At 43.6% G+C, this 27871-nt stretch overlaps 1 protein-coding gene across 2 annotated transcripts in view; it reads left to right on the forward strand.

Annotated features, from left to right (window-relative positions):
- The window catches only part of DEPTOR (DEP domain containing MTOR interacting protein), a 119208-nt gene that overhangs the window by 11944 nt on the left and 79393 nt on the right, over positions 1 to 27871 (forward strand). For both annotated transcript variants that reach the window (XR_008530577.1, XM_054590438.1), the window contains exons 2-3: positions 25295 to 25473; positions 26482 to 26605. Coding sequence is in view for 1 of the 2 variants with exons in the window: in XM_054590438.1 (XP_054446413.1) it covers positions 25295 to 25473; positions 26482 to 26605 (303 nt within the window). In the remaining variant the exon portion in view is untranslated. The remainder of the gene's footprint in view (positions 1 to 25294; positions 25474 to 26481; positions 26606 to 27871) is intronic.

Raw genomic sequence — 27871 nt, forward strand, 5'->3', positions numbered from 1 at the left:
ATCCTTGTATAATAAATTTATTTTAAAATTTACAAAGAATATACAACAGAGTTCAATAAATTCCTGTTTATGGTTCAATAAATATAAAAGTGGAGTCATGTGTGATCTAAGGAACAAACTGAAATAACAAGCAAAATAGAGACAGACTCAGAGAGCACAGCTCTGGGAGGAATGTGGAGGGACAGAGCGAAAATGAGGCAGGACTTGTGGACGCGGGCAGCAGTGTGGTGTCTGCGATTGAGGGAGAGTGGAGGTGGAAGAGGCTCTGCGGAAAATAAATGATGATAGGGAGAACACAGTAATAAACTATTAAAAAAGGAAAGAGACATGGAAAAGAAGTTATTGAAAATCCAAGGCTGGGGGAGCATTGAAGATGCTATCAGGAGCTATAGCCAAGAAGGACACTTAAAAAGGAGCCCATGCTTCTGGCAGAAGGGAAGATAGATGCCTCAGAAACCCTGCAGGGCAAGGGGCTCAACGACAATAGAGGGGCACAGGCTCTCTACCTAGGAGGGCTGTGAATCTGCACGGTGATGAACAGCCTACTGTGAGTGAACTGGTCAGAAGTGGACCCTCCTGTGAGTGGACCAACTCACAGACTCACAAGATATCCATGCAGAGCAAAGCCCTTCACTGGTTGTGTCAGGTTTACCCATCTACCGTGTTGCGACCGGCAGGATGGCATTCTCATGACTCCTTCAGGCCCGTCGGGGTCCTTGGAGAACAGAGGTGGGCCCGTAGCTACCATGCTATGGAGAAGGGTTCGGTGAGAATTGGGGAGATAAGCACCGTGTCCTCCACAAAAGATAACTTGGGCTCAATGACGAGAAAACATAGAACGTTTTTGGAGCATGGTATGATGTGATTAAGGCAAACTTTCAGGAGAAATAACTTCAAATTGGGAGGGGGCGCTTACACAGAGAAGAAAGTGCCCACAGAGAAGCCACAAAAAAGATACAGCTTGGGCAGGTGAGGGGATTTTTGCATACATCTTGGGCTCTACTGCTTTCAGTGTAATTTTCCCTGTAAACCTCCCCCACCTCCCAACAGTGATCACCTGTTCAGCAGCCCCATGCACGCTCCCTCAACTGTCACCCTTCCCTGCCCTCTGGTTTGGAAGTTATGCCGTGGTATTCAGGGTCTGCTGAGAAAGAGGTAAAATAGAACCTTCAGCTTAAATGGCAAGTGGCTCAGGTTCAAAATGCAAAGAATGCTTTTTGTATCGCTGGGGCTTTGATGTCTTTCCAAGGAACACCTCCACTCAGAGATAGTCCCAGCCAAAACTGGAAAGTCATCTCTTTGTTGAAGCAAAGCTGTTTCAGGAATAATTAAGATGCAGACTTTCTGGGAAAGTTGCCAGATGTTCTTTACTTACGTAACACAGCTAAGAAAGGTCTTTCAGGTCACGTGTTTCAATATATTTTATCAACTTCCTCCCTCCCTTCTGCATAACCTGGAAATGGCAGCTACTTTGGATCTTCAAGGAAGCAGGTGTTTTTCCACAGTTAATAAGAGTTAAGCTTATATCTCAGTGCACCGTTGCATTGACGTTACAACAGCGACTTTGGTATTGATTTTGTGCCACATCTTACCATGAAGATAGCTAGTAGGAATATACCCGAATAAAAGTGATTTTGTTCTTGGATAATACTCCATGAGTTTAGCTTTCTATTCTTCAAAATGGGCAACGCACACAAATGGCATGAGGCCTTTTGTCACTCAAGCGACGACAAGGAGCTGCGATATAAAAAGCGTGATTTTTCGCATGCCTGCGTGGAGTACAAAAGAGAGAAGCTCCAGTTAAACCCATTGAGGAGCATCCACGAAATCCAAGAAGCTGGGCTTAGAGCCAACGCTTTTGTCTACATGTTTGCTGTTTGCTGACTTAGCACTAATGAGGGCTGTAAGCCAAGAAGAGCGGAGTCTGATCACTCAGGACTTGCTTGTAATTTACAATCACGTCTTTCCTGTGAAGGTGTAGGGTTTAGGGCCAGGAATTCCTTAGAAACCACCATTCCAATGCACCAGGATTTGTTGAGCCACTTTGTTGATCATGGGACGAAACAATTTGAGTACTCCCATGCTTAATTAACCAAAGAGAATCTCTTTGTCTTCCTGTTAGCTCCACGTTGGGTGGTTGTTTTGCTGTGAGATAATTTCGTATCTGAAAGGGGAACATGGAGAAGGAGAGGAAGTTGGTTTGGCTACATGTCAGCAGTTCTGGAGAAATGTTTACTCAGAGAGGAGTTTGAAAACGGTGAGAATTTGGGGATTATCAAGGCATTTTCAGTTCTTTCATGTTGTTCCTACCCTACCAGTGCTCCTCGGCTGACCCTCTAGCCCCTGCCAAAGGAAGTTTCTAGTGACCAGACTCAGTGGGTTCTTCATGAGCGTCTAAGTGTATGGGTGGTGGAGGGAAGGGCCACTGAAGGCACAGCAGACAGACTTATGGAACTTAATATGCATTTGCTGAAATCATTGCAATTCTTACTCATTGCTTATGTGAAAGGAAATTTTATTATGAAATTCAGCCTAGCGGTCTTTAGAACGCCCACTTATAATAGAATATGACAATTTACTTTACTTTAGAGTCAAAAATCCTATCCTTGATAAAACATTGGAACAGTTATTTACTGACTTTGTCTGGGGAGTTCTGGGAAAGGGCCTTCCTGGAGATTTTAGTACACTGTATACGAAGGAAAACACTTACTGAAAAATCTGTGGTAGTCTGTTTGTTCAAAGGTTAAATTTGAGAAATGCAGTTAGTTCCCTAAAACTGCACTTACTAGGATTTTTCAGTATTTTTCCATATGGTGCCATGAGGCCTTGAGAACCATTTCTTATCTACATGACCTGAAGTTCGTGCCATGGCAGAAGTGAAGTCTGTGATTCTCATGGAGCCGATGTTTTCTTCACCGAGAGCCCCTGTGTCTGTTTGATAATTCTCTGGGAGGACGGTCAAGCTGATGGCAGGCCTGTCCCCTTCAAACTTTTAGGCATGGAACGTATAAGCCAAAGGTGGCACCTTCTAAAAAGGGAAGTCCAGCTCTGGTTGCCGCACATATTCTAGTGACTTAGAATAATGGGTGCTCCTCTCCCTTGAGCCTTTGTCTCCTTTGTGCAGACTTCCATCGAGGCCACTACAACCCCTTCCCCTCTTCTGGACCCCTTGTGTGGTGACGGGGGTAAAGGTGAATACCGTGTTTTAGGGTGTGGCCTAAGGAACACCTGTACTGGGGACCCATAAATACAAAGGGTTAGCTGGAACAATATGTGGTCTTTTATACTCTTATTATTCTACGAAGAGTTGGGCAAGAGCCCAGAGCTGCCAGACCCTGCCCCCGCTGCTGCTTGACCTTCCTGCAATGCAGTGTGAGGATGGCCTCATCTCTGGCTCACGAATCATGTGAACTCAGGCACAGAAAGGACAGAGCTGGGAAATGCCAGGTGTGCTGCACCTGGGGACCTCGGGGCCTTGTTTGACTTTGCAGCCCATTTTGTTGGGGAAAGGCTGGCCTCCCAGTCCCAGCCAGCTTACTGCCTGGCAAATCAAGCTGGGCCTCTGGGGTCACAAATCCTCAAATCCACAAAGCCACAAATCCTGTGTGTCCCTCCACAGTTGGCAGATCAGCGCACTCTCCAAGGTGAGTTAGGGTGTCTTATCCGTTCCTAGGTCCAGAGCTTCCCTGCCTAAAACTCAGGAGGAGGCATTCCGTCTTTCAACGCTACACGTGCATTTTGACTTACTCTGAAGTTTTGAAATGAGGACTTTATACTTTACCTTATCTGATAAATGATGGTTTTTAGTTCAAAGGTTAAACCAGGTTGTCTTTTAACCTGTTTTTAATTGAGAAACATGCAACTTCCATCTCTTCCTTCTGCCAAGATAGACAGATACATTATTCCTTAGCCGTAGCCTATATGTTTTATTACTATGCTATTTATTGTGATAACCATTGGTTTGGCGTTATTCTGATTTTCTTTTAGCCTTCTCAATAAATAATAACAATAATATAATAATTAGAATTTATTGATACTATTGGATAGTACTGGTAATGACCAATATTATTACCAGTATGCCAAGGAATGTGATAAGCATTTTACATGAATTGTATCATTTAATCCTCAAGTACGTATCATTAGTCCCATTTTAGAGATGGAGACACAGAGGATTAGAGAGGTTAAGAAACTTGCTAGGGTCACAAGACCAGCCAAATGGAGGAGCTGGGCGTTGCAACTCTGCAATGTCCACCAAAAGCTACGCTTTAGAGTTTACAAGTTGAGGACACAGCTGGTCTCAGCCCCAAGCCTGGGGTCAGGGGTGGAAAACGCCCCTGCTCCTATGGACGTGGAGCCTAGACCTTTGAAATTGGACTTGTCTCTAAATATTTGTGTCCATGTTGAGCAAAACTTAAACTTTCTCACATAATAACATATCAACTACATACATCAAAGTGATGAATAGCAACATTAATATATGTAAGAATGAATTAAGAAACACTTAAAAGCTATACAACTTGGGTTAGTTGTGTGAATAATTAGATATTTATGGTACTCCGTGTGCCTAATCAGTAGGAAGCATACTGAATATATAGATATATAAATATATATACACACACACACTTACACACAAAATGCATCAAGTCAACTTACGTGTTTTAATTGAAGATAATTATTGTAAATATTCTCCACCTATGGACTTTCATTAATTAAAACTATTAGAATTTCTGCAATGTGAGTCCAGGCAGTCATATCTTAGACTCTAGAAAGAAACTTATTTGTTGCAGTTTCTCAGTGACATTAAACTCTAGGAAAATGTATATTCCCAGAGTTTATGTTTTATGCATAAGGAGTAAATTATTCAGCATAATCTCATGCAAGAAACATTAAAAAATGTTCCAAATATTATTGGTACATTGTAGATAAAGCATTTTTCAAGGTATTGCTCAATTTCTGTTTAGAGGTAGGATAAATTTTTACTTAGTTAACTGTAGATTGTCTTTTTAATTTAATCTTTTTAAAAAGATTTTATTTATTTATTTTTAGAGAGAGGGGAGGGAGGGAAAAAGAGAGGGAGAGAAACATCGATATGTGAGACACATTGACTAGTTGCCTCTTGCACACCCCCAACTGGGGACCTGACCAGGAACCCAGGCATGTGCCCTGGCCGGGAATCGAACTAATGACCTTTGTGTTAGTAGGCCAATGCTCAATCCACTGAGCCACACCAGCCAGGGCTTTTTATTTAATCTTTATTGTATTTTTTTTTGTTACCATTTAATGCTCTTCTACCCCTCTCCCCCCAGCAACCACCACACTGTTGTCTGAGTCCATGAGTCCTTTTTCTGTAGATTCTTACTATAGAGTGTACTATAGAGTTTTTGACTCAAAGAATGTTAAGTTGAAATAGCAAAATAAGCACTGGATAGTCAGTTCAAGGCCATCTTACTGCTTTTATAGGAATGGATAAGACAATAATTTTATTATTATAACTGAATTTTTCACACTAGACCTCAAGATTTGGTGGAAAATAGGTCTTGTTGTATAGGTGTTGATTTTAGAATTAGAAGAAGGCAGAACTCTAAGAGTTGGGAAATCTTGGATTCAAGACAATATAAAGATTTTATAAGATTTCAGAGGATATTGGCATAATGCTAGAATTTTCAAGCATCCTGAGAGAAAAAAATTGCTCTAGTAGAGAAAGGATAAGCAGTATTTTCAAGGGGTTGGACATGTAATCTGGGCAAGGGTTCTTGAATAAATGGGCTCTCTTGGTGGACCCAGGGACTAACTGGACATTGTACTGACTAAATCAATTTAAAGTTCAGTTTCCTTTTCTATAAAATGGGAAGAATAAATAGGGTGCTTGAGGGTTACACGCATGTAAAATTCTTAGGATAAGGTCTAACAAATAAGGAACACTCCTTGTTAGTTCTTGTTGCTGCTAATAGTAAATAGGTCAACATGGCTCATAGTTACCATTCTGGAGGCACTTTTTCTTCAATTATGAGATGTGAGTGTCCACATTTGTTATGATGTTGAGAATACAAATTTTAAAATGGTATGAGAATCAATTATGTATGTTGGGGATAGGCAAAAACTATAGCTGATCTGCTCTATCTGGCCCACTGTCTGTTTGGATAAATAAAGTTTTATTGGAACACAGCCATGCCCATTCATTTACCTGTTGTCTCTGGCTGCTTTTGTGCTACAACAACAGAGTTAATTCATTGTACCCAAGACTATATGGCCTACTACAAAGCCAAAAATATTTACTACATGGTCTTTTATAGAAAAAGTTTGCCACCTCATGTATATCAGAGCAAGAGAGAGAGAGAGAGAGAGAGAGAGAGAAAGAGTGAGAGAGTAAGAGAGAGGGAGAGGAGTAGAGAGAGATTGAAAGAGGTTTGTTTGTGCAGAGTTATACCTACTAGAAGTCGATGGCATTCTTCTGAAGAAGAGATGAACATTTGGCAAATATACCAACTGATTTTGAGAAACTTTGGTGTTTATTATTGTTTCCATTTCTGAAAGACTTATATTTTATAGTTAGGAAACCAAGTTTAGAAACATTCTCATTTTGATCAATCATAAACGCTTTACATAAATAATCAGCCTTACAGAACAGTAAACTATTTGCTTTTTAATTATTCTCCACCACCCAGGATGCCTAATGCCCTTTGCACTGACACAGAACAGGACTTTAATAATGCAGATGCCGCTGGGGACTAACAGGCGCTGTGTGCTCCCTGCCCAAAGCCCATAGTCCTTTTGGGAACACCCATTTCAAGACTGTGCTGCTGTTTTCACCAAATGTGAAACGCTGACTCTATTTTCTCCCGTTGTTTTCTCCACCCAACTGCCTGGCAGTCACCGTAGATTTCAAAATAGGGCTGTAGGTATAAAGTCATCTTGTTCTTTAATTTCTCCTTGTCCTGTGATATAAAGGTTTCTTTATTTTGTCACACATTGCGCAGCTGCTTGTGTGTGTTTATGTTTTCAGGCTTCAACACATCGCTAGACAAGAAATTACACTAAAAATGTGTTCTTACTTAGCTGTTAATTCTTGCTCTTGGTCTCCGGAACTGAATGAAGCCTGAAGAAGGAGTCATTCATTTCCATGTCTTTTGTTTTTTTAGAGAGTAAGGTGTCATTTAGACACTTGGATTACAGAAGTTAATGCTTTAAATCTGTATAAGAATCTGTCTGTGTTTAAATTGTTAGTCAAGAATCTCAGTTCAGGAGCATTTGAGATCTTGCTTCCTGGCATATGTTGTCAGTTTGGCTCAAATAAACTTGTATAAAAACTCTAAAAAAAAAAAACCCAACTCAGTTCAATAAAGTATCTGCTTTCAGAGACAAATCTGTTTTGGGCAATTGGAATGGCTTTTACGTTGTAAAACCTCTTTAAAAAAAAAAAAATCACAAATCTGTTATGAAACAACCAACATTTGTACCCCCTGAGTCACTGTATAGCTCAGAGACTTGCTAGGCTACTCCAAGATCCTGAAGGCGTCATCGGCTAGAAGTTCTCAAAAGTCTCTGGGAATTTCTTGCCAATCTAATTTTAATTCCTTCTAGCATCCCCCTGCTTCCTTAATGAGACTCTCGAGCCTATTCTCAGAGGTACACAGTGCCTGTGTTTTCTAAGCTTCCTTCTTCAGCCTCCTCTTGGTTTTGTTAGGGCCTCTAGATCTCAGTAAAACCTCTCGTTTGCTTAAATTAGCCAGAGTTGGTTTTGTTTCTTATTAGTACCTGGAATTGGGTTTATAAATACTCTGTGACAAAAGCGACACGAATTATAGATACTTGTTACACTCTTTTTTCCCTAAAAGCACAGAGTCAGGGATAGTTATACAAAGTTCTTGCCTGTTATACGGTGTAAAAAAAAAAAAAAAGAAAAGAAAGGCTAATTCTGCTTGGCATAGCATCATCCTCTTATGATCCCTCACATTTGTCTGAGCTTTACTGTGTAAAAGTGTTGGACTTCTAACCACATTTGTTGTGTAGATGGCTGTATGTTATTTTATTTATAAAACTCTCATGGGATCTCCAGTATTCTAGAAATAGGGCAGAACATTAATAAATGCTTGTTGATTGATCCCTTATGGAAAGTAAAATTGCTTTTAGTTTCCAAGTAATGAAATTTCATTTTTCCCTTTTCCCCTTTAAAAACAGGAAAACTGAAGTTTTGGGAATTGGACAATGTGCTTTGGAGTTTGCATTGGGAGTAAGAAACAGAGAGTGTTTTATTTAATGGATTTCATTTGATTGTTTGCAGTTTTAGATCCTTTCATAGACAAAGACATTTATGCAGTTCTATGATGAGCCAGTTAACTTTTTTTTTTTTTCGGTCTTTCTGCATTTTAGTCTGCCACTTCATTGTGCTGTTAAAATTGCTAAATATTTAGTGATGAGAATCAAAATCCCACTTTAGAGATTGTGCAATCCCAGGTAAGGTGACACACAAACATATTAATATTTTTAGCTTTCACAGATGCTATTAGGAAGATATGTAATTACAGCCTCATGGATTTACAGCAATTATTAGTTGATGGCCCAGATGCCTTCAGAGAAAATGGGAGGAGGTCATGCTGTGAGGCTTTGGGCTATAAAATCACAGGCACTTCCTGGGTGAGATGAATATATAAGGAAATTCTGTTAGTTTCATAACAATTCTCCTTGCCTCTGTCTTAGTTCTGAGATCGGTATTTGTGATACAAATTATAGTCACCAGCTAACATTTAAACATCATCTTATATTTCAGGAGATTTTCTGTGTAGCATTCTATTGATTCTTATCATTCTGCTGGTCCTTAGCCTGTGAGCTAAGAGGAATCTGAGAGGTTATTTTGATTCCCAATATACAACTTGAAGTGCATTCCTAAAGTTCTCCCATACTGTCTTGTTCATTGTTAATGTCCCCGGTATTCAGCACAAGATGAGTACAGCACAGTTGAAGTGGAATAAAAATTTGCTAAGTGGCAAAAGAAATACAGCTCAGGGAGAGAATAAGTGACTTGGCCAAAGATACACAGTTACTAAGTGATGGAGGCAGAGCTGAGATTTAGATTTTGGGGTTTTTTTTTTTTTTTAAAGATTTTATTTCTTTTTAGAGAGATGGAAAGGGAAGGAGAAAGAGAGGGAGATAAACATCAATGTGTTAGGGACACATCACCTGGTTGCCTCTCACACACTCCCAACCAGGACCTGGCCTGCAACCCAGCATGTGCCCTGACAGGGAATCAAACCAGCGACCCTTTGGTTCTCAGGCCAATGCTCCATCCACTGAGCCACACCAGTCAGGATTAGGTTTTTTGATTCCAAATCCCATACTGAGCTTTGTAATGCTGATGCCCCATGAGGGCAAGCTGGGGTAGCTTTCAGAAATAAGAGCTAAGATAAAGAAATACATTTGAAATCTTCAAATGCAGATCTCTTAAATTGGGTGAGAGATTATTTTACAATTGACATTAAGTTCTATAGTTCCAAAGTGTTTAAGTGTTTAAATGGAATTTTTAAAAATATATAAAATTGGAAGGAAGATCTTGAGAGCCATGCCAGTTTGGAGTTCACATGGAATCATCACATTTCAGGGGTTTTGGATATGAAAGCTCCTTTGCATGTTGAAGACAAGGAAAATGAAGTTTATTAAAGTGCATAGTCCATGAGGGCGGTCCATGTTGCTTGGTACCCTGCCTGATATGCGCTAGGTGTTCAGTTAACATTTGTTGACCGGGTGAGGTCCAGAGAACTAAAATAGTTGCTCCAGTTTAGACCTTAGTGAAGGTCTTCCTAAAGGGTTGATCTAACCATGTTGATGGACATATATTTCCATGTCATAAACATTATCAAGTGGTTGGACTTCAGGCTGGAGGGACATTAGAGGTAATCTAATCCAGCCCGTTTAAATGACTCTTACTGGGCCATTTGACTTTGTACCAGGGCCGGAATGGAACTGACAGTCTTGGTTCCTTCCTATTTTCTACTTCCTCCTGCCAATTTGAAAATATTTCTGAGGAGTCAGAGGTGACCTCTCTCCTGGAGACCAGGTGGCCCCGAGGTAGTTAGTGTGTGTAGAGCCAACACAGGACAGAAGCCCGTAACTCAATCCCAAGTTCTTTTCCTCTCAGTCCCACAAGTGTCTTCACAAGATGGTTCCACCCAAATACAGTGTATCTCTGCATTTCTGATTTGCTCTTTCCAGGTTTAGCAGTCCTTGGGCTCCACCTCTAATGCAAGATCGAAACTGGCCAGCCCTCTCTAGTAAATTTAAAATGTATAGCTTTCTTGCATGCCAGCTCTAAGTTTTCTGCTTAACTTGGGTGTCAGGGGTGATACTATAATACCTTGAGCATGAACACCCTTCTCCACCGCAAAAGCACCTTTGTCCCTGCACCAGGGCAGACAAGAGGAAGTGACAGGCACTCTGATTGCCCACGCAAAAATTCTGCCTTGAGTCAATTGCAGTTAGAAAGAGAAAACTGTGACTACATTTCTCACACACCCTGTGAGTGTCTCTTACGTGCCAGACACCAATTGCCCAATCAACAGGTAAACCATAGGAACCCTGCCCTCAAGGAACTGACAGCCAGAGCTGCCAGCCAGCTAATGGCATGAATGGAAATGTGGGCAATTACATCCTGTGTTAATTTCCGCAATAGAAGGATTGGGAAAGTGCAGGGGGAGCACCGGATGGAACCGATCGACTGCCTGGGGAAGGAGGGTAATGACGACCGCCATGAGCATTGACATCTAAGTGGGATTTTGAAGGAGTCGACATGAGGTACAGTGGGAGAGGAGAGGTACAGTCATTTAAGGCAGAGAAACTAACAAGTCGAAAGACTCGAAGATGTGAAATGTTACCTCATGTTCACGAAAGTCCAAATAGTCCTTACGTTCATTGGTTTTCAAATGTTTCTGCTTGCCCATCCCTATCTATAAACATATTTTGAACATAGATTACCCCTATCGGCCCTGGCTGGTGTGGCTCAGTGGATTCAGTGCGGGCCTGTGAACCAAAGGGTGGCGGTTCTATTCCCAGTCAGGGCACGTGCCTGGGTTGCAGGCCAGGTCCCCAGTAGGGGGCACGCAAGAGGCAACCACACATCAGTGTTTCTTTCCCTTTCTTTCTCCCTCCCTTTCCCTCTCTGTAAAAATAAATAAATAAAATCTTTAAAAAAAAAAAAAAAGATTACCCCCATCATAAGCATGTTAATTTAACCATTGCACACATGCACTACTATTCTGATGCATTCTGTATCTCATAAACACACACACAGATAGAAGTTTAACAGTCCCTTTGAAGGTGAGAAAAATATAGACATTCTGATGTTTTCTGGTTGCGCCCCAAATGATGGCCTTAGGCCCCTCCTTTGTAAGCCGCTCTCTAGACTCTAAGCTGCCTGAGGGAGGCTGGGTGTGTGCGTGTGTCAGATTCACTGCCACGAACCTCCTGGTTAGCACAGTTTCTGGCGTCACGAAGCACCCAATAAACATTCATTGGATTGAGTTGATTGTCAGTATTGTCAGAGCGTTAGCCTAAAGTGATGAGCTGGTGACAAGCGTGCCTCAGCTTTACGCAACTAAGAGCTTTCTAGGTTTGCCCGGAGATCTATGGAGAACACCAGGGCTTGGCATTTAAGCTCTGACTCCGGCTCTGTATCTCAGGAGTCCCATCCACCCCCCTGAGCCATACCTGCCCAGACCAGGGTGGGGCCAGTCCTTCACATAATTTCTCTGTGTGTCATGGGGCCATGCGTGCTGTTCAGCTGGGCAGTAATGTTCCTGCACATCACATGGCACTTGTGGTGAGTGACTAATAAAAGTGATATTGTGAAGCCCTTGGCAGTGGTGAAAGGCCCATCAAAATGGTAAATAGCCGCTGGAGAGAATGAGGCCATTCTTCCTCCCACCATGGCTCTTACTGGGAATGATAACACCATCAAAAGCAGATTTTTCTGTTGGGCTTTTGAATCCAGGGGTCTATGGTGTCGCAGCAACAGAACTGTCTTTTTTCTCATGGCAACAAACAGTGCCTTGCAATCCATAGATGGGTTTGAACGAGATTTAAGGCCGTGGATGTGAACTTTTTTAAAGTGTAATTAACATTTCATTATAGATTAGTGAAGCTTATGAGCTTTCAGCTATGTATAGAGAACAGGTTTCTTCAGCAAATTTCAGAGAAACTAGGAGATCTTGTTTCATCTTTTTCTCCCAGAATAACTTTGTATACATAGGCCTGCTGATAATATTTGATCTTTAGTTACTCAGCCTGCAAATATTTATAGAGGGCCTCTGGGGCCAAGCCTTTGTTTATATTAAATAGGACATCAAGAAATAAGCAGCATGATCCCTACCCTCAGGAAGCTGACTTTTAGATGGAGACATAGAATAAGAATCCATGAATAAATGGAGGACAATTAGACAAAATATTGCAAAGAACCCCGAGTATTGAAGCAGTGGTTTTAGAGAAGAGAAATCCTTGTGACCTAGAAAAGAAAGAGATGGCTCTCTGGTGAGGTGGGACAGGAGGAAAGATGAGATGTTTTTATGGAAGTCGAAAGGAAGAAGGATGGAATTCTTGGTGGCGGGAATACCGTGAACAAAGGCACAGAAGTGGGGTAGACAGGGGACATGTGCCTGCTTGACTGGAGCAGGGGCCTGGGGTTGGGAACAGGGGTCAATATGGTTGATAAGAGGGAGGGTGAGCGAGGGAGCTGTGAGCACTGCACAGAGGACACAGAGCCTGTGACGAGCCAAAATTAAAAGCGAGTCTCTGTATGTCCTTGCAGAGGAGAGATGAGCTGGGCAGCAGGTATGTGTTGGAAGAGTGGAGGTCCAGGGACCAAATGGGGAGGCTCCAGACCTGGAAGAGTGCCTGAGGAATGAGGGCCAGTCAGAGGGACTTTCCATGGGGTCAACGACAGACCTTGATGACAGCTTAAACCTGCGGCATGGAAGAAATCTGAGTACAAGAAACATCGTGTGTGTGTGTGTGTGTGTGTGTGTGTGTGTGTGTGTGTGTGTGTGTGTGTGTACAACTCAACACATGTTTACAGTATAAATACGTCTGTATAATCAGCACCTATATCAAGAAATAGAAAGTTACGAGCACACCAGAACCTCCCCCTCATCCCTTCTGTTTACAAGAAACATTTCCTGAGCTCCTGTCAGCACTGTGCAGGCTACTGGGAATACAGACCATAACTAAAGCCTAACTTCGTCCTTAAGAAGCTCTTAGGTCAAGGTGGTTGAGAATGTTGCCTGGGTGGCTGGAACATTCGAGGAGGAATCATTCCTAGACGTCAGATGTTTGGGATGAGGGCCTGGTTTAGGGGACAGAGTGATGACGGTGAGAGAACGGGTGTGTTTTTCGGCCGAGGCAGGAGAGGGGAGGAGGTGAGTAGAGAAGGGGCAGTAGTGAAATGGTGTTGGATTTGCGTCTGTCATGTTTTGGGGGTGTTGAATTTGGGAGCTGGTGCTAGGCTCTAACCACACAACAGCGAATGGCAGTACAACAGTGAATGCCAGCGATGGTCACACCTGTCCTTAGGGTCCTCCCTGAGGTTTTGTCACCCTTTCCCCACAGCAGAGCTGCCTCTGGCCCGTTCCCTCACAAAACTTGAGTGAACACGGTACCGTCAGATTCGGCTCCTTGTCCTTGAGGCTGCCAGTACTGTGGCCTTCTTCAAATTTCCCTCCTCCCTGGGGGTCTGGCTCCTTTGCAAAGCCATCAGCGGACCCCTGGAGAGCCCCATCTACCCACCTGAGCCATACCTGCCCAGACCTGCCTGGGCCCTGACAGCAGAGAGAGCTTGAGCTAAAACTCAGATGCCTACTGTATACACGTTCTGTGAGGAATAGCACAGACTCTTCCTGAAGGAAGAAATAGTTAACATTTCCTATCCAAGAGGACCAAACGCAAACACAGGTGGTCCAGAGAAATACTCCTTCCGATTAAGAGAAAAGCAATGACAGAAACCCTTTGAAGTACTTCTCAGTATGCACAGCCGGGGTGGGTATGTACACAGCCACCGAAGGGCCCAAGACGAGATGCTCAAATTTTGCATTTTGTACTGTGCTAGAGTTTGTTTCGGTCCAGGTGAAAACCGAGACCCTGTACTAACTGAGATCGCTTACCATTAACCCTTTCCCAACACTTTGGGAAATATGAAAGAAAGAGAATCCTTTACTCATACAATTCACAGTATGGTTGAAGCGAATGAATGGAGGCAAATAAGAGTAAAGTAATACAAAAGAATATATGGGTAAATGTGAGCACTGTAGGGAATATATCATGGGGAGTCAGGGGAACTAGATAATATCTGGTTGGATGAGAGAAAACATAGTGGGAGAAGGTTGAGTTAAGTTAGACTCGAATGGACTTGTAGGAAAAGAGGGGGCCGCGTATACTGAACAAAGAATAGCGTACGTGTCGGACCGTGTTGCAAGTGGTGACGCACTTGGCTAAAACAGAGGAAAGAGAAGAGAGGGAAAATGGTAACGTTGGATAAATTCAGTGTGTGTCTGTGTGTCTGAGACAGAGAGAGAGAGAGAGAGAGTCCTCTACACGTAGAAGACACCATTTTTGTTGTGAAGAAACAAGACCAGTTTCGGTTTCATGGTCCTTGAACTGCAGAAACTAGTTCACCACAAGCAGTTGTTTAAGCTCTACCTGGTGTGCGGTGGGGGCTCAATAAATGTATATTGGTTGAGAAATCTTTTACTGGCCCCTTCGTGGGAAGCAGCCTCCATTCTAGCTGCAGATGTCACTGAGAACACTTCTGAGGGCTCTTGAAATATTTTTAAGTGCTCGAGAAACCTTGTTTTTTCTCCTGCTGCAGACCTGCACACCCAAAGCCTCTGGCACTCGGCAGCTTCAGCATCTGTCCTGTGAGCTGAAAATACTCAACTGTAACCCTACACGGTGTTTGTACAGCCTGCTTAGCACAAGATTCTCTTTGATATATTCATCCTTGATTGAAAGCCCAAAGGAAATGAAATTTGCTGTTTCGTCCTCCTTGGCGCTGTGGTTTGCGGTAGAAGGTTTCAGTACAAGATGTGCCCCGAACAGCCTGTTCTGTTTTGATCTCGCGAGTGAGGATTTACCCTGGGGGCTCTTCAGGGTATCCATAAAAACAGAGAAGTTAAGAGTTGAAAGAGATTTTAGAGATAAATCTAGTCAGCTTCCTCATTTTCCAGATTAGGAAACTCAGGTCCTAATTGGACAAGAGCCCTCCCCTGGGCCATGTTCCCTAGACAGAAACTGCAGACGATACAGTTGAGGTGGCCCATTCCTCCCAGAGACAACGCGGTACCTGGCTTCTGTCGGTCCTCCCGGGCTGGGACGAAGTGAAGTCCATTTCCTCAGCCCCGTTTCCACCTTGGGCACCCTTTCCCACACATGGAACCGACCCTTTCCTTTTCTTCCCTGATTACATGCAATGAGTATGTGCTTGTCACCTATTTCTCAGCCAGGACCTGTCTTTTAGGGAGAGGGGAAGGGAGAGAGAAAGAGGGAGAGAAACATCAATGTGCCAGAGAGACAGAGATCAGTTGCCTGCATGTCCCCGCCTGGGGACCTGGCCCGCAACCCAGGCATGTGCCCTGGACTGGTGACCTTTCGGTTCACAGGCCAGCACTCAATCCACTGAGCCACACCAGCTGGGGCAGCCAAGGCTTGTCTTAAAAAAGAGGCTTATTGGGCGGAAGGCTGTGCTCCTGTTCTGGGAGGCTGAGCATATTGAGCAGATAGGGAGGTACATTGAAAGGAGGAGATACTCCAAAAAGCACACTGTCTGCTTTGTAGAGTTTTTGCAAGGTGTCAGCCATAGACTCAGGGCTGCCTGGTTCCCCGTGAGGGTGCTGCAGTGCCAGAAACCTTACTCCCGGAGAGTTTGTCTCACCTGGGCCAACACCCTGACCCACAAAGCTCTGCCTGATCGCACACGCCTTCTGGGCCGCTCTCCTCCCTGCCTCCTCCCATCACCCTTTTCCTTTTACTCAATCACACTGAACGGGTTCTGTTTCACTGCATCCGGGCGGCGTGCAAGGCGTGCTCCCCAAGGAGCAGCATCAGCATCACCTGGGCTGGTGTCAGAAATGCAAACTCTCGGGCCCAGCCCTTGTGGTGGAACAGGCCCTCCAGGCGACCTTCCTGTAGGCTGACTCTAAGCTTCGCTGCCCTCTCCTTCCCTCACTTGAGGGTCCGCCTCAGTCTGCAGATCACCTGGCATGGATTTCTCATATCCCATTCACTGCAGTTATTATTTCATGATCTTCTGTATATAACCTTCCTATGGATTTTTTTTCTTTGCCTAAAAACTGGCCCTGAGCCGTTTTTCTCAGGGAGGAAGTGTTCAGCTTCCCACACTGGATTGGTCGCGGTGTCTTTCTCAAGACATGAGTACCACTTTGGTGTTACCAGACACGGCTTGCAAGGCTGTCGCAGAGAGTCCAGGCCAGGTCTCTGTCAGTGGGTCACTCCTTGAGAAAGTGCTAGACTAGCAGCAGCCTCTGTTTTCAGGGAGTCCCACGTGGAGTTGAGCAGATAGCCTGGCCAGAGGCAGCAGGTCAAGGCTGATGTTCCCGCGGGGAGGACACCTAACTTCTCCAAATCTCAGTTTTCCCATTTACAAAACAGTAATGTCAGGGAGGGCTTGTCCTAGATATCTTAAAGTTAAAAGTAGATATCCCAGTTAAAACAATTCAGGGATTTTGGCTCTCCGTTTGCTTCCAGCAATTCTCATGGGAAACAAAGACTCAGGGGTGTTTTCAGGTAGTGACTGGGTACTCTCTCACTCACCTTTGATTGCCTCCGCTTTTACCTGCCACTCCACATGCAGGGCTCTCCCGCGCATTCTTTAACAAAAGAGGGCAGCCAAGTCTATCCAGAAGTTGCCAGCCCACCCTGTTGTTCCTTACTCGTTTCCAGAGACATTAAGCACATTTAGCACAAAACTCTGCATCCGTGCTGGACAACAGTGGTCAACTGAGGACTGCATTTGCTCTAAAAAATGACTCAAGTGTTTAATTTCGTGGCTTCTTGATTGTGCTCTGGCAACACCTGACAGTGAAATATATTACATAATAATAATAGTGGTAAGAGTTGACATTAATCAGGAGCTTATTACGTGCTAAACACTTTATCTAGTTTCTCATTTAATCTTCTCAATATAAGACATGTTATTATTCCTATTTTGTAGATGAGAAAATCGAGGCCCTAAGAAGTTGAATACGCTGTCCAAAGTTACACAGCGAATAATGGCTGGAACTTGAATTTGAACTCTGGCTCCTCAGCTCTTCCAGGAGTGAATAATGAATAGTGAATGAGGAAGGCAGGAAGTTAATTTGCCAACTGATGCCACTGAGTTTGTGTACCTACCTGAAAGCAATACTTTTCTATCCCCTGCTTGGGACCACCTGAACAGCCCCAATTGTTGGCCCTATGCCAGATCTTGGGGAACACAGGTGAAGGGAGGGACAAAAATATATGTTGCAGTTTGAGAACCACTGTTCTGAGTGAAGAGCAAGCCCTTGCATGTTGGAAGGAGTCGGGCCACGGCATCCTTAATCACAGAGGGGAGGATAGGGTTTGGGGACCATGACTGGAAGCAGTCACCAAGCTGTAGGAGCCCTGCCTAGTCCTTTACCAAGAAGAAAGCAAGGACTTTTACCAGTACTGGTGCTGAATCACTGTGTGTCCTTCTGAGTTTCACGAACCATTCTGGGCTTGTTTCTGCACCTGTAAAATGGCAATTAGAGGCCTGCTACTGCCGGGTGTGGTGTGTAAACAAAGAATGACTTCTTTGAAAAAGAAATTCTGGAGCTTCTTGGAAAGGCACTTTGCAAACAGGAAGAGCACCATTCTGTCTTCTGAGGAAGAAATCAGAGCTAGGAATGTTGATACATTGCTTTTTGTTCCTTAGAATAGGAGGCCTCTTAGGAGAAAGCCCATGGAGAAGAAGAAAGCAGTGAAAATATCAGGTCTAATGAGATAAGGAAGACTGACTTCGGGACCTTCCCACCTTGGCCCTATACTTACCTCTTATCTCAAGGATGAGATGAAAAATGTATTTATTTACTTATTTATTTAAAAAAATTTTTTTTAATTTTTCAATGACAGTTGACATAGACTATTATATCAGTTTCAGGTGTACCGCATAGTGATTAGAGATTGACATACTGCACAGAGTGGTCACCCCGATAAGTTTAGTACCCATCTGGAACCCCGTATAGCTATTGGGCATGAGAGATCTAAAAGGGACTCCTGAACTTTTATGCACATGTCATTAAAAAGTACTCATTATATGTCCTGCATGACCTGATGCTGACTCCCTGGGATGGTGTGACTCACCAGGTCCATTCCCTGTTCCCCAGGAGTGTCATTGTCATTAGTGCCAACACGAAGACAATCTGATGATTTCTTTTGTAGGCACTTCTGCGAGCCCCATCTGTGTTTACATTGGTAACAGGATCTGTGTGATGCATAAATTGCATAAATTTTCACCTCACCATGGCACGCGAGCATAACTAGAACATATTTTCCTTCTTAGCCTGTATGAGCATAAAATGCGCAGAAGACAGGCCCTTCTGCCATTTAAAATTCGATGGTATGGAAAGCTCCCTACACATAAAAATCAGAAGATCTGGGTTCAAATCCTGACTCTCTTCCTTTAAAAATGTGACTTGGCCACATCCCTTTGACTCTTCTGAGCTCCCTTCTTTATCCGTCAAATGAGCATGACAGCAGCTTCCTGATTCACAGGGGCGTTGTTAGTCTCAGCTCTGACAGTGTGCGGCTCCATTCGGATGTAAGATATTACTGTTATCATTTCTGCTCATACCGCTTCACCATGATTTCAAATAGTGAATGATATATGGGACTTGGAATCAAACATACTTTCTGCCTGGATGTGTTCACCCTCTCAATTCATTGTGGTGACAAGACACATGGTATACATGGGACTTTGTGCTGACTTGGCAGGAGGCCTGGAAGGGCTCTGTACACAGACTTTCTGATTCACAGAGCCATTGCTTACAGCCCTGCTGGAGAGGAGTCTTGCTGGTGAACCATTTAACAGTCCCCCTGTAGAAGGCAGTTACTGCCGCTCTCTGCACATTATGTGTACGCGTCCGGGTGTGTGTTTCCGAGACCAATTCCTCTTGGCTGTCCAGGATCGCATGTGCTCTCTTACCATTAACCAGTTCGATTCTCTTTCCTGTCTCTCATTGTCTGTTTTTGTTCTGTTGTTCTGACTAAACGGAGAGAATTCAGACATCTTCTTGAGGCAAAGCTGCACAAAATGTATGTTAGAATCTTATCTCACACAAACACACATGTATGTGTACATAGCAATTTTTTGCAAGGACACGCACAACTATTAATGTTGGGTTCCTTTGGAAAGTGGGGTTAAGAAAAATTTCAAACATATCCCCAAATAAATACAATAGTGTAGCAGACTCTCATTAACCATCCCCTAGCTTCAGTAATTACTGGTTCATCACCAGTTACCCAATTTTGTATTACATATATTTGAGTTTTTTCTCTACTATGAACATGTATCATTTTGGTCACTTGAAATCTTAATTATAACATAAATCCAAACAGTCAAAGGAAATGCAGTATGTTACATTTCACTTGTTCCTGTCTTTTTTCCTCATCCTTTTAGGTGGGGGGTGATTAACAGTGATTTTCTCTTAGTTCTCCGATCCCCAGGGACAGATGTTGGCTGTTGCAGAACATCTGGAAAGGACAATAGCTTTGGTTTAAAGCACATCTATGTCAAGGCTATGGCCCAAATCACAAGGCTCAGACTGTCAGCCCCACTGTTTGGCTTGCTGTGTTTTTTAATTAAACTGTTTACTTTGGCTGAGATTTATAACACTGTTTTTAAATGAGAATCTGTAGTTTCTGTCTCTCTTTTGTTCCCTGGCTTTTACAGCCCACTGCAGTTCTCTGCAAGCTATTAAACACACACACACACACACACACACACACACAACAACAACAATTTCTCCTTTCCTTATCAGGTGGATGGTAATTTCGTAGGGATTATTAACACCCTGCACTCAGTAGTGTTTGTTCTGTTGGGGCTGGAAGAGGAAATTGTCTGATGCAATTTCGGCAGCTGGTTAGCTGGACAGGAATAGAACATTACAGAATCACCTTGAATCTAAAGGCTGCGGGCCAGCTGTCTGAGATGAATGATGGGAAGGAGGTTTTTGTACTGAAATTTCTTCGTCGGTGGGATCGAAAAGGCAGCTGAAATAGAGATGGTTATTCTCTATTCCCCTAGCGGTGCTGTGGGGATTGAGTTGACCAGTGCGGATTGTTATTGAGTACATAGTATGCACCAATATTCTTCACATCGGTGAGGACCTATCCCCTCCCATGCGCCAGGCACAAGAATGGTAAAACTAAATAAGCAACTCTCCCTTAGGATCCCTGACCTCATTTAATTGTAATACAGTAGGATAAATGCTTTATTAGTGTCATTAAAATATTAGGAGAAAACAGAGGAGAGGTTGTTTCCCAGCTTTGGAAGCCTGGGAAGACGCTCACAGGAGGAGGTGCCTTTTAAGATGAAGAGCAAGGAGAATTTTTCAAATTATTGGGGTGCAAATGAGAGAGAATTCTGAGCGGCAGGGCCTGTCTGGACCAGGGGCACGGGCGGTGATGGCACATTCAGGGCATGGAGAAGAGCCCAGTGTGTCCAGACTGCAAGGTGGGTGTGCTTGTGGCTAGGAGAGTGGCCAGAAAGCTCAGGAGGAGGCCGAGGGTCAGAGTGGAAGGCCTTGGTAGCGAATGAGATTCCAGGACATGCTCCTTAGAACCTGGGTAAGTGAGTTTTCTTTTGGACCCAAGGAATCAAGGCTTACACGGCCACCTGAAGGGACTGGTACTGTTCTGGTTACTTTGGGTGTGCCTAGCTGGAGGAAGACCGGAAAGCTCCAAAGGACCTAGATGCTGCAGGCTGTCCTTCGCCATCTCTCATTTCCAGCTTCAGGGATCTTCCTCCTGACCTCTCAGCATCGCTGTGCTGTCCCGCCCCACACCCCGTTCACCCCTCTGCGACTTCTGATCCTGGGGACCTTTAACCTTTGTTCTAGGATTCCATGTAAACACTGGAGGATGTGGTAAGGGTACGTGGGAGAAGGGAATGGGGAAACCGGAAAGTCTATACTTGGACTTGGTGGCCAAACCCCTTTAGCTAGAACATCCCACGTTGCTGTGTTGCACACTGACACCTGGGTAACTTATGCTTCAAGAAAGTGTTCCATGGCACAACTACAGTTTGAAAACTCCACTTCAGTTTAAGTCTGGAAGGGAGCCATTGTGCTTGGCTTAGCTAATTATTGTCACTTAAATTGGGTAGACTCTTGCACCCCTGGTCTCCTCATTGAACTGCCCATGGGCATGGACCGTGATGCCCTGTGCCAAGAAAGCAGGCACGGGGTTTTGAGCCCTGCTTGGGTAAGTAAGGTGTGGAAGGCCCTTTTAACTCGAAGGGACACAGCAGATGAAAGGGACTGGACTGTCCAGGCAAAATGCTGTGTTTAAAAGTGTAGCTTGAAAAGACAGCATTTTGTAGTCTTTGAGAGAATGCTATTCCATAGAATTTCGGTGTGCAAAATTTCCATTTTTCAATGAAACCTGGACTTATTGCATACTCTGTCCCCTTCTTGGGGATTTGTGCATGGAAGTGTATTAAAAACTATAACTGTAAGAGGTTAAAACTCCGGAAACCGATTACCCTAGAAGTGGAAGCATAAATAGTTTTTAAAAAGATACTTAGATAATGATTTCATGATGGTAGACAGTTACCAAGTTGTGGGGTGGGAACTCCTATTAAGTTAGTGAGAAGCTTCCTTACCTTTTTGAAAAAAAATGGTGGCATTTCTGTGAGTGCCCTTGTACATTCATTTGTTCACCAAATATTTATTAAGGACCCACAGTACCAGGAAAAACACTTGATTATGGGTTTGCAGTGTAAAAATTCTTACCTCTTTCTTGGGCTACCTTTTCCTGGAATATACAATTTTCAATGCTCATTTTTAGAACGTGTTTCTGAGCATAAAAGAAATAAAAAAGATGGTAGCACAGTTATTGAGCATTCTTAACCCCTGGTGACATGTCTAAAAACACCAAGTTTCAGGCTATCTCCTGGATCCAGAGTTCTTTCCTTTCCATTGTGTATCTCTTCAGTTTTCTAAACATGGAAATGTCCCCATCCCTGGTGGGCTGAGGGGTGCTGTCCAGTGCTTTCTCACCGGGCAAGGTGGGACCTGGTGGGAATCAAACACACTCAAGAATCAGCACCAAGCATGGGGCTCATGAAAGGATAGTAACTGGAAGGTTCTATTCTGTAGTATTTAAAGGTAAACACTCCCTAATATATTTTTTTAAAGTTGGAAAGTTTACAGGAGCTGAAACTCCTCTTTTAGCTCATAACCTAGTCCTCCTCCTCCAAATTATATGGTAGCTTATCCCACATTTCAATTTCTAAGTAAATTGGTCTTCATTATTCTTGAATTCCTGACAGACATCACGCCTAAGAATGAATGTTTCGCATTCTGCCACTTGGAGCATGTTAAACAAATTACTCAGTGTCATTGTCTCTGAATTCATTATAAGGATACACGTGATGACTTCAGCACACCTCTGTGAACTTTTTTTTTTTTTAACTAGGACTCATTTATTTTTTAGTAATAATTACATCTTTACATGGGTATCCTTTGCGGTTTTGACATGACCTGCCTTGGGGAGTTGGCGTGAAGATTAATAACAATGCAGCAGCTTAAACTGCCCTGCACACACTAAGTAAGGGTTCAGATGCCGTCTTTATCCTTACTAGTGACCGAGCTTTGTGAAGGCGTGATCATCGTGGATACCATTTTGCCAATGGGGCCTTAATGCTCAGAAGTTCGATTGCCTGGAATTGCAGGCGGTGTCAGGACGACAGCAGGTGGTCTTCATATTCCTAGTCTCTTGCCCCCAACTATCCTTGTAGCCGACATTTGGGGGGTATTTCTTTCATTTTGAAATTAATTTTTTAAAAATGTTTTTTTCAAATTTTCAGTTACAATTGACATGCAATATTACATTAGTTTCAGGTGTAGAGCAGAGTGGTTCAGACATTTGGGGTTTAGTATTTCCACACAGAAATGTTGGGTGGATGCGAACATCAGGCCATTGCAGTTAGTTAAGTCAGCATGTGTGAAAATGCTCAGTGTAGCACTGGGCACATGGGAGGAACCCCATTAAAATGGTTCTTTTCTTCGTCGCAGTTTTAACGGCTGTCAGGGCTCTCATTTCTCTCCTCCTCACCTCTGTCCCCTGCTGATGCCCCAGCTGAGCCCTTCGTCCCTGGACTTCACGGGCACCTCCGGCCTTCAACAGTTGGTTCTCTTAGTCAGCTCAGGCTGCCATAACAAAGCATCATAGATGGAGTGGCTTAAACAACAGCACTTTACTCTCTCACAGTTCTGGAGGCTAGAAATCTGAGATCAAGGTGTTGGAGGGTTGGTTTTTCCTTTGGCTCGTAGATGGCCGCCTTCTCTGGGGGTCTTCACATGGTGTCTCCCCTTTGCGCATGCCTGCGTCCTCATCTCCTCTTCTGATAAGGACACCGGTCACATTGGATTGGGGCCCAACCTCATTGTAATTGAATTGCCCTTTAAAAGACTCTATCTTCAAATACAGTCACATTCTGAGGGCAGAGGGGCCCCCCATAGGAATTTTAGGGGGCACCGCTCAGCCTGTAACAGTGTGTAGCAAGGAAGAGCAGCTTGGCCTCAGAGCTCCAGCCCAGCATGCTCCCAGCCCGTAACCACAACTTTGGGGCTATCAAAACCCATTATCACTCAGTGCACTGTGTTTGAAAAACGGGGGAGGGTATGATCTCGTTCCTGTCTCAGGGAGTGGGGGAAAGGAGGGTGGGACCTGTCAGGTGCCGGGCTCTGTGCTGGGTTGCTGGTGCTTCGCAGATACTAGATCCCTAAATCTCAACATTGCCAGGACAGGGTAGGCATAATTGCCTACATTTTACAGGGAAGGCAAGAGACATTAAGTTACTTGCCCGGGGCACACAGGTGCTTTGTGATTTTCTCACGTGGCACTCCCGTGGCGCAACAATGTGGAGGACTGAAGTAGGGAGCATAGCAGCCCTGTGGGTGAAAGAGGAGGGAAGCTGAGCTACTGGTTCCCTTGAGAATTAAAAAGTAAAGGCAAAGCTGATCAAAGGAACGAAGACCAGTGGGAGAAACTTTTTTTTTTTTCTTCAGTCAGGTTTAAGACTTTTGAAAAAAATCAAGAGTTCTGAGGGGAATAAGGGAAGGCTCTGTGTTAACCACTTACTTCCACACTCATCTATCAGCCTATAAATAAACTGTATTTCTCCAACGGCTTTAATCCATTTCTGGGATTTTTTTATTATTCCTCCCTAGCTAGAGGCAGCATCATATGGTGACTGAAAAGCAGGACTCTGAAATGAGACCATCAGGGTTCAAATCCTAGCTGTGTGGTCTCAGGCAAGTCTGTGAGACCTCAGTTATCTCTGCTGGAAGGAAGGGAGGGAGGGAAGGAGGGAGGGAGGAAGGAGGGAGGGAGGGAGGGAAGGAAGGAGGAAGGAATAGCAATAATAAGTTCTGATGAGATTGTTATTGTGGACATTAAGTAAGTCAATCTATGTAAAAGTGCTCCAGTCAGCACCTGGAACCTAGTGAGCCTCAGAAAGGATTACCTGTTGCCTGTATAGAAAACAAGGTCCATAAAGGCAAGGACTTTCATAAACTTCCTGAAGTATGCCTCTAATGCTCAAAAGTGCCTAATGGGCAGGTAAAAGACACTCATTCATACTTCATAGGTGAATGAATGAATGCAAATATGGTGGATCCTGAGCAATCAGTGATGAAAAGGAAGTACCTGGTTTCAGAGTTTTTGTTCTTTGGTTGTTTGAAGCCGTAAGTCCACCGGTGGAGAGGTAAAGAGAAGGGGGTGATGTGGAAGTGGGGTAGGACAATTTTCTCAGCCTCCCGAGTGGCAGGAGAGCTCTAGGTTGTATGGCTGTGTTTCCCTCCTACGTACCTGTAGCACCTTTAGGTCTGGGGGTGGAATTGCTCTCTGGGGCCCCTGGGCTCCGACAGGGTGGAAATCACACGCTGACAAGGAAATATTTGCAAGGCCCTCTGGTACCTACAGAGCTTCCGTTCTGTCACTGCCCCCTGGGATTGGTTGAATCATTTGCGTTGCCACCAAAATTTCTACAATGAGTGCCAACTTTTCTTTTCAGGCTCAGGCTGCATGAAGAGAAGGTCATTAAAGATAGGCGACATCATCTCAAAACCTACCCAAACTGTTTTGTCGCCAAAGAACTGATTGACTGGCTGATCGAGCACAAAGAGGCTTCTGACAGAGAGACTGCAATTAAACTTATGCAGAAATTAGCAGACCGGGGCATCATTCATCATGGTGAGTGAGGTCACAGCCAAGGTCACTTGAGGTGAAAGGAAGGACTGCATCTGTTCCAGACATGAGCCTACCCATTTAAGAAATAAAACATTTTACTTTCATTTTCTCCTGTGTACCTTTCCCCAGCTCCATTTCCTCCCTCCCTCTAGGAGGCATTTGGGTTCGTTTCCATGGGCTTCTTTATACTTTTCCTTTCTATATATACATCTCTTAGCAACATGTCATACTGTTTTAGATCATTAGAGCAGTGCAAGTTTATTCTTTTGCAACTTGATCAACATGCTTTTGGAGAGACGCATCCACATTGATAGCATGTCTCCTGCTTTCTCATTTTCACTGCCACGCATGCCGTGTGCAATTGTGCCGTCCTGCATTGCTCCATGAACATTTAGGTGGTTTCCAGCTTTCTGCTGCTACTCTCAAGGGTGCACTGGATCATCATGAACACATCTCCTTGAAATCTCTAACCCTGGCCAAGATCTTTCCCATGTTCTTTTTCTCTTGGGCCAGAATGCCCAATTGCTGCTCATTGTTCAGGTCTCCACTTACCTGCAAACTTTACAGAGAAACATCCAGTCCCCAAAGCTACTGTACTGCATGCTCCTCCTTTGACCTTCCAGTATCTTCTCACATTTTTCATAGCCTCATCACACCATATTTTAATTACCTTGTTGACATGTCTCTTTATTGCGCTAGATTTTACATTCTTTGTGGTTGATGCCTACCCCAATAGCATGCTCAAGCAGAGTTTATGGAATGAATGAGGAATGGAATTTGTGACCCTTTTAATAGATAATGATGATGATGATGACATGATAGGACAGCTAATAATTCTGAGCACTTACTCTATTCCAGGTACTGTGCTAAATATTCTACATCTATTAAATCATAGAGTAGCGTGCTTGAGAAACTAGGTAGTAATCTCAATTAGCGTTTTAGTTCATTTGAGCAATTACATGAGTTTGTTTTATTTTTCTTATTTGCCCCTCTCTGTATATTGTGTTTCAGTGTGTGATGAGCACAAGGAATTCAAGGATGTCAAACTCTTCTACCGCTTTAGGAAGGATGACGGCACCTTCCCATTGGACAACGAAGTGAAGGCCTTCATGAGAGGACAGAGGCTATATGAGAAGTATGTTACCCATGAAATCCCCCATTGTAACCTCCACTTGTAGAGAAAAGCAGGGCTATTTTAGTCTTTTTATCATTTTGACTTCAGCCTGGCTCTTCCATGTGGGATGGTTACATAACTGTTCCTTTAATAATGAGAAAATTTTATCACTCGTTTGCTTTTCTCTTTGCCAGAAATCAAGTCAGTTTCATAAGATTCTTAATAAAGAATGTATTTAAATAGTATTTTCTATATGTAAGTCGATTTAACAAAACCCCAGAAGTAAAAACAAAAGGCTAGAGCTTGATGTTTGCCATCAAATGATGAAATACTGTTGTATAAGTTGGAGGTTCAGTCTTGTAAATGTCTAGAGAAGCAGTGTCAAGCGAGGTGGAAGTTCAAGTTGAGGTCAAGAAATGAGCAGGGAGAGAACTTCAGATAACAGGGTGATCTAAGAGGAAAAATCTCTCAGCTCTTTGAGAAATGAATATCTGTCCCCCAGGAGTATTCGTTCGATGGATCTTAAATCTCCCCAGTGTCCTCTGAGCTGACCTGCTCTCTGTGGTTCCTATTCCATCCTACCTTCCTTGTTTGTTTGTTTGTTTATTTGTTTCTCTGGGCAACCGTAAAAGAAAGAAGTGCAGGAGCAATGGCACCCACTCCTTAACTCTGGTTGCCTTTCAAGGTTTCAGGGAGCTGAAATAGTGTATTATCACAGAAAAGAGCCTACTCTCTCGTGGGTGAATTGGTATGTTGGGGAGAGGACCCAGGTGGTCAGATCAAGTAGCATGACGGGTAAGAGCTAGACAGGGTTGAGTTCTAGCCCTGTCGTCTTAGCCCTGTAAACCTCAAGGTCCTCTTTTTCTTTTTTTAAAGATTTTATTTATTTATTTTTAGAGAGGAGAAGGGAGGGAGAAAGAAAGGGAGAAAAATGTCAATGTGTGGTTGCCTCTCGCGCGCCCCATTCTGTGGGGACCTGGCCCACGATCCAGACACGTGTCCTACGTTGGGAAAAGAACCTGCGACCCCTTAGTTCGCAGGTGGGCACTCAATCTACTGTCCCACACCAGCTAGGGCTCAATGTCCTCTTTTTTAACATGAGAGTAGTGAAAGTACCTTCCTCCAAGGTGTGTAGTTCTTTGTGGGAATTACAGAGTAAATTGTATCAAGTACTTAAGTATTTAGCTCAGTAACTCTTGTTTGTTGCTAGACCCCACCAATGAAAACCATTTGGTCATTAACATGGTAGTATGACCGCCCTAGATTCTGTCCCTCTTGTATCCTGCC

Source organism: Pteronotus mesoamericanus, unplaced genomic scaffold, assembly GCF_021234165.1.
Source record: "Pteronotus mesoamericanus isolate MK-2021 breed Mesoamerican mustached bat unplaced genomic scaffold, CSHL_Meso_final scaffold_174, whole genome shotgun sequence".
In the NCBI taxonomy this organism is placed as follows: domain Eukaryota; kingdom Metazoa; phylum Chordata; class Mammalia; order Chiroptera; family Mormoopidae; genus Pteronotus; species Pteronotus mesoamericanus.